At 39.5% G+C, this 7,066-nt stretch overlaps 1 protein-coding gene across 1 annotated transcript; it reads right to left on the bottom strand.

The window, feature by feature from the left end:
- Positions 1–470: 470 nt before the first annotated feature.
- On the bottom strand, positions 471–6,621 carry LOC148278611 (uncharacterized). Its single transcript, XM_088231141.1, has 3 exons — positions 6,388–6,621; positions 4,307–4,485; positions 471–3,498 (listed from the first exon to the last, which is right to left on the bottom strand). Exons 1-3 carry the CDS (start codon positions 6,601–6,603, stop codon positions 987–989), a joined length of 2,907 nt encoding a protein of 968 aa, XP_088087267.1. The 5' UTR covers positions 6,604–6,621; the 3' UTR covers positions 471–986.
- Positions 6,622–7,066: the final 445 nt, after the last annotated feature.

Here is a 7,066-nt window from a genome sequence, read left to right as displayed (position 1 = left end):
CTTCTTTACATAAATGAAGGTGTTTTTTTATCAACAATTGTACCGGTTTTCAAAACTATAGCCCTAGATATCTCTGCTTTGTTCTTTTGTAAAATAACATCTTTAGCCACTCATGTCTTCAATTTATACTTTTTACATCTACAATCAAAATATTTAACATAGTTGCTTTTTACAAATTTAGTGTACAAAATAAATATATTTACCTCTCTGAGTGTGATTGATGTCTAGTTGTTTTGATGCATTTTATTATTTTACAAATTGATTATCTATTGAAAATGAATGTGTTAATAGTTAAATACTTTTAATTTAACACGTCATAAATAAAACAAATGTGCGATGCAGCAATACTTAATCATAAAAAAAACACTACTTTTCTTTTTATTTAATGTAACTGTGAAAAATGAAATAAAAAGCGTTCAAATCTAATGGATGAATGCAAAATAAAAGGATGAAAATAAAAAGGCTCAACAAATGATTAATATTGTTTATTTGTGATTATAAATAATAAAAACATTTACTTATGTATGTAAAGCGTGATACAATAAATATATTGGTTACTAAAACTTAAGGAAAATAATTAGCACTATTGTCAAATATCGCATTAAGACATTATTACAGCAACCAAAAATCACTCACAAATAGGAACTGAAAATCTAAACGAAGTTTCTAGATATGTATGATTACCACGGAGCATTAAGCCGAGGGGGAAAATAATGACTAACTCATGTTGACGCGGGTGCATTACGGTAAACTTAGCTTAATCAAAATTCAGTATAGACACCTACAAGAATTATGTTAAAATTAATACAGACGTTTCAATAGAAAAACATGCAAATTTGGCTACTTATTTTTGGAATTCGCAATGCGAAAAATCTCATACTTTTGTCATTCTGACCACTTATGCTAATACACACCGAGCTCACCATTCAGAAGAAATATTCCTCTAGTCACATACAAGCGAGGAAACAAAATAAAACCATACACATTCAATTTATTTGATGATATACCTGAAAGCACTGGGGTGTTTGGAATAAATTGTTATTTGGCCATGCCGCTGCGCCACTCCACAAGCTTCCTGCGGAGTGGACCACTGGCTCCCCGTGTATGGCTGCACTAGCTGTGTTCGGGTGCCCATGAGTCGGCTTGCCTGCCAGCTCGCTGATTTGACACGCATTTTGTAAGCTGGTCGGCAGATTGGACCAATTTTCATTCCCGGCTTCTCGTTTCTCTTTGTTCAGTATAGTTATTTCCATAGAACCTTGATACGCTAGGGGTAAGTTGGCCGTAGCCTCATCTAAATTGGGTTTCGGAGACTGATTAGGCCCTTCTACAATGGCCTGGAATGCTAAGAGATCCTCATTTTCACTCTCAGAGAGCGGAAGTGGGAGCGGTGGCAGGATTTGTTGCTGTTGAGCTATTTTGTAACTCTGCTGTCTCAACATTTGTCTTCGACTTAATCCCATCTGCAAGGAATGTAGGCTGGCATTGTCGGTGCCACCGTTTGCATTTGGTTGAGCCATCGCAACTTGCTTTTGAAGGATCTGTCTCTTTTGCTGTAACAGCCGGTGCTGCATGAGTTGTTGCTGAAGGGGAGGCTTGATGTTTTGGAGTGCGGAATTATTTGTAGCATTCAACGACTGGTTCTCCAGTTCTGAAGATTGATGGCATGGTGCTGACATTTTGGGACTGGCTGGTAAGGGAGGAGATGTTGTACTATAATTAAAGTTTTCAGGAAGACTTATTCGTTTTGTGGGTAAACATTTTGATTCTATAAAATGTGGACTGAATGACGCTGCAAACTGATTGTGTTGTATTTGTCTTTGGGTCATTTCTTCAACGGGAACACTAGCTTGATACTGTGTTTTTAATTTCTGGGCTTCTTTTTGTACTAAATGCAGTTCGAGAACTCCTTTGGCTTTGCAGCCTTCATTGAGTCGTTGACTGTTAAAGGCAACTGTGTTTTTTTGAGTCTCCGTGGCCTGTGATATAACTTGCTGTGCTACGAGTCCATCGCTAGCTCTTCGTCCTTCTCGAAAATCAACAGGACTTCTTGTTGTACTTCTAGGACATCCTATGTTACTTCCTTGGTACGAAAGTGGATTATGTCTGCTGAGAAACCCTCCACAATGAGATTTGTTATTTCCAGTGGAAACATAGACACAAGGATGCATTGGACTAGTATTGATTGCGGAACTATTCTCATACGACAACTTATCATCTGTAGATGTGCAACTGGGTAAACTACTTGCAAGATCACTAGAACAGTCGGATAGTTGATAGTCTAAACTTTCAAATCCTGAGAAATTACTTTGCGACGAGTCACAACTGAGATTTTGGCTCAAGCTTTTGGTATTGTAAAAGTTAACCACTCCACTACTAGAACTGGAACTGGCATAGGAACCTAGACGCTGAGGAACAGGAGCTCCCGAGAGTTCTTCCATGTCGGTTTCGCAACCTTCATCGGTTGAGGAAGAATATTGTTGCTGAAATTCTACAGCTTTGCCTGTTGAGTTTGTATTGAGCGGTGAGAAATTCTGCGATGTTATATATCTATTTGTACCTATGGAATATTTGCTGTCGTTTCTATATAAACCGGCATTATATATGTCTACACTCCCAGGTAAAGCATTCAACATATCGACGGTGTTTGGTAATGGAGGTAGAACTGAATTCTGAATATACGAGTAAGTTTGAATATGGTTCATATAATCCTTAAAAGGTGGTGTGCTGGTTTGTAAGCGGGACAAATCTTGCTGTTGGGCATTGGACACTGTACGACAGTGATCGTAATTATTGATTTTATTAGGTTCCCCAGAAGATGGAGGCAGGGGAGATTGCTGCAAAGTATTCATCAATTTGGCGGCTTCAGAACTCATTGTAAACGTTGTGGATGAATTGAGAATTTTCAGTGGTTCAGTTGCAAAACTCGAGGCGGAAGTTGAGTTTTGCAAAGGGTTAGATCCCATGTTGAGACAAGCAGAATCAATATTGGATAATTTGGCTGAATCAATGGCGCACTTGGAATCGAAGCTAGAAGATGTTAGTAGTCTACTGCCATCTGAATTAGCGAGTCTCGGGTCTGGTCCTACTGTAGTGGACTGTTGGAGGAGCCTCCTGCAATCTTCGCTGGACTGTTTCATGATCTTTTGGTGTTGCTCCAAAGTATTGGTTAGGAGTCTATGAGAAGAAGCTATATTTTCTAAATTAGATTTTCCTAAAAGGCGGGGGTTCGTATCAGATGAGTCTAGATTCCTCATGGACTGCAATCGACTGGGGTCATCTGTATTGGACCGAGATGTTCCCAAGGTATCGAGATTGCCGACCAGGAAGCTGCGATGAGTATCCCCGAGTTCTAGGTTCCTCTGAAGCAGCCTCTGCTCGGTCATATTGACATTGGCGAGAGATAGAAGGCGCTGTGTCTCGGATGTGGAATCTGGAGGTATCCGCGGTGGAGAAGGAGGTGCTCTGGTTATGTGTGTCTCTGGAGATCGGGATAGTCTGAAATAAATACCGGTTCTAAGTTATATTTCACATACATTTTTATCATTCAGATAAAGAAAAACCAACAAATTTGTGCAAATTTGAAATTAGGAACAAAAATTATGAGATTTTCTTCTTTTACTTATTTATAATTTTTCATTTATGCTTTGGAATGACTCGAGAAAAATATTACTGTCATTTATTTAGTTAAACTGATCAATGTCATTTGTTTTTCCATTAATATTTATATTTTATATCTTTGATTGTTGATTGTTGAAAATCATGCAAATGATTATTTATTTTTATGCATATTTTTTTTAAATTAGCGGGTTTATCACCATGTGGCAATTTCTTCGGACCAACCAGTAAAATTTAAAAAAATGTAATTGATTCAAGATAAACTACGATTGGTGTACCAATGTAATGCTCTATACAACATTAGGTACGGATAAGGTACTATAATAATGATGAAAATTATGAGTTGAGAAGAAATAAATAAAAATAAATGTCTATAATATAAAAACATAAACACATACTCTACTAATAATGCAATTAAAGTTAATTTGAATATTTAATAAACATTGTTTATGAGCGCGTAATAAAGACTTATAAAAATTATAAATCATTCAAATTTGCGAATTAGGTTTAGAAGCAAAAATTGTCTGTTTTCTGGATTAATATAGGCTTATTGAATATTCAAACGTACTGTACTTTGTACTGATGAGAAGAAGGTACGAAATGGTTCTACGGACGTGATTTGAAAGTAGGTACGAATTGTAAACGTTTTAAGTGACTTGGACATGTCACGACGAGAGGTTTGTGTCACCTGTCTGCGGTGGCGGCGGCCGGGGGCGCAGGCGGCGCGGGGCGGCGCGCGGCCAGAGCGGTCTCGGCCACGGACGAGGGCCGGCGGCGCGGGGCGGGCTCCTGGGTGCGCAGGCGCAGCCGCTCCAGTAGCAGCAGATAGATGGCCGCGTGGTGGTCGTAGCTGTTGGACCGGAGACTCTGCAACAAACACATCGTCATTTGGTTTAATGCACAATACTCACATTTTAATATAAAGTTTTTTTAAAAATCTTTTCGTGGTTGGTCAAACAAAAATTGACATAAAACCCCAGAGTGATAATGCGTGAACCTATAGAGAAACTCTATAGAACGCAAGCGATGATGGTTTGTTGGTTAGCAACCAATTGGTGGCCATTTTGTTTTGTTTGACAACATAAACATAACGGTTCGATCGGATGCTTTTGTCGATGTGCTTGGCTTTGTTTGTAAATAACTTTACATTATGATAAATAAAAATCGACTATGGTGAATTGCAGTATGTTTGGTTGCAGCAGTAGGAGCGTCAAAGGTGTTAAAGGAGTCAGTTTTCACAGGTAATTGATTCCGAATATTTTCCCATGATTTACATTGATTTTTGGCATTTATTTTCCCGACACGTGTATTTTGTTGCTTAAAAACTTTCCTTGTATCAACATATTTACTGCAGATACTGTTTTTTTCTCAATTTAGGAGATACATTTGTGAATTAAAGTATGTTTACGGTTGATATTGCCAGTTGATTACGGGCAATATGTCGGGGCCGCACTAGGCATCCATATAAAGTTTGAGTTTTAATCGAGTAGAGGTCAATTCAAATTTTACTCGAAAATAGCAATGTTAACCTTGAAATCGCATCTAAAATGACGTGTCCAAATTTCAGGCCGCTACGACTCGCAGTTTCGGAGATGTGACGGACAAACAAACAAACTCAACACAGGACTTTGGTTCCATGGAGTTGGGATTTATGTCTCAATAAATGTAACATAAGTATATTGTGAATAAAATGAATAAATGAATAAATAAATAAAAAAATAAACACACACATGTATTTTCAGTTTTTTATAGGCGAATTATAGAAAAATAAATTGGAATAACCCTGCAATAATAAATAGACAGGTACATATTTGAAAGTATTTACAATGCAAATTAATATCCATTTGGCAATTCTCGACCTGAGTACGGCCCATTGTTTTGCTGCGAACTGTAGCTAACTTAATACCTAGTGGTCATAGAATGGTTTTCCTACGTTTGGGCTCCTCTATAGCTTGGCGCATTATTACTCTGAGCATAAAACGTTAATTGGGAAAATGACTTTCCACAGCATATAATCCAGTGTCGACACTGTCTGAACATAAAAGCCTCCTTCTAACCAGCTGTATGAAAGATACTGAGAAATATTGATAGCAAAACCCTTCATGACAGAATAAGAAACACAGAGATCTGAAGGGATATTGGAAGATGGGGACGGCAGAGAACAAAGTTTTGGAAAGAGAATGTGACCAGAATGATAGAATTAAAGGCCGTAAGAAATGCAAGGGACACTACCCCAAAGAAGCAGACCTCTAGAAAAGATGGAAGGAAGCTAGCAATCCACCTCTCATAGGGGAACTTGTTGCAGAGTAACAGGCCTTAAGCAAATGGAAGAAAAATAAAAAAAACTTCCCACTTTTAAAAGGTTACAGCCATAAACCCATTTCACACCATGCCAAAATCCACACGACACGATTTTGAAAATAACACATGGTGGATTGATGTTTAGTGCATTATAACTATCTCATTCTTTTTATTTATTTGATGCCAGGTCGATTAATCTCAACTCGAATTCCTTTTGCAGGATTTTTACCTGCGAGTAGCGGCTGAATATTTTTTTTAATAAATACAAAATTATATAATACATATCGATCCACTCTGATTTCACCGTGCCGTGGTGATTTGGACGATACCCGTGAAATGGGTCATTCTGTCGGACACCACACGGCTGGTTCGTTTATTTGGAAAATCTAGAAATAATGAACACAGTAAAAGGTATTGATTTTAGTTGAATAAATAAGTAATTATTAAAAAAATGGTTTATCGTTGTACCTCCTTGGTCTTCGCGGGATCGATGCCCAGGCTCTGCATGAGCCGCAGCACTTGGTCGCTGGGATCCGCCGCCGGGCCCCCGCGCGCCGGACTGCGGGGCCCCGCCCCGGCCCCGGCCCCCGCCCCGACCCCGGCTCCGGCCCCCGCCCCCGCCAGCCAGCGGTGCCGCCGGATCTGCTCGATGGTGTACCGCTTCAGGGGGTCGAGCACTAGCATCTTGCGGATCAGGGACTCGCAGTCTAAAAAGAAGAAAATTAGCGTTGTTAGGCATGAAATCAATCTTCAGTCTTCGCTTAAAATTGAGAGAGAGGATTGTCAAATGCTATGTGCGGTCAATACTGCTCCGCGGGGTTCAAACAAATCATGCGCGGAAGCAATATTCGCTACGACAGATAATTATGATTGGGAAGATCGAGGGAAAGCGTGGAGCTGGAGGGCGACAAAAGTCCTGGGTGAGGAACATCCGTCACTGGACGGGAGTGCGCGGGGCTAAGGATCTGTCACGGTTGGCGCAGGACGGGGATGCCTCCTCCAGAGTGATCGCCAACGTCGGAAATACCTGATATAGCACAGTAAGAAGAAAGATATAGATAAATTTAATGAAAGGGGAATATGGAAGCCCGGCTAGGCATTTACAGAACTTTTGATACGCCATTAATTGATCACTTTACACACTGTG

This window comes from Micrasema longulum, unplaced genomic scaffold (assembly GCF_059751315.1).
Source record: "Micrasema longulum isolate JH-2025_06_02 unplaced genomic scaffold, ASM5975131v1 h1tg000853l, whole genome shotgun sequence".
Lineage (NCBI taxonomy): Eukaryota > Metazoa > Arthropoda > Insecta > Trichoptera > Brachycentridae > Micrasema > Micrasema longulum.
This window is presented reverse-complemented; position numbering and strand designations above follow the sequence as displayed.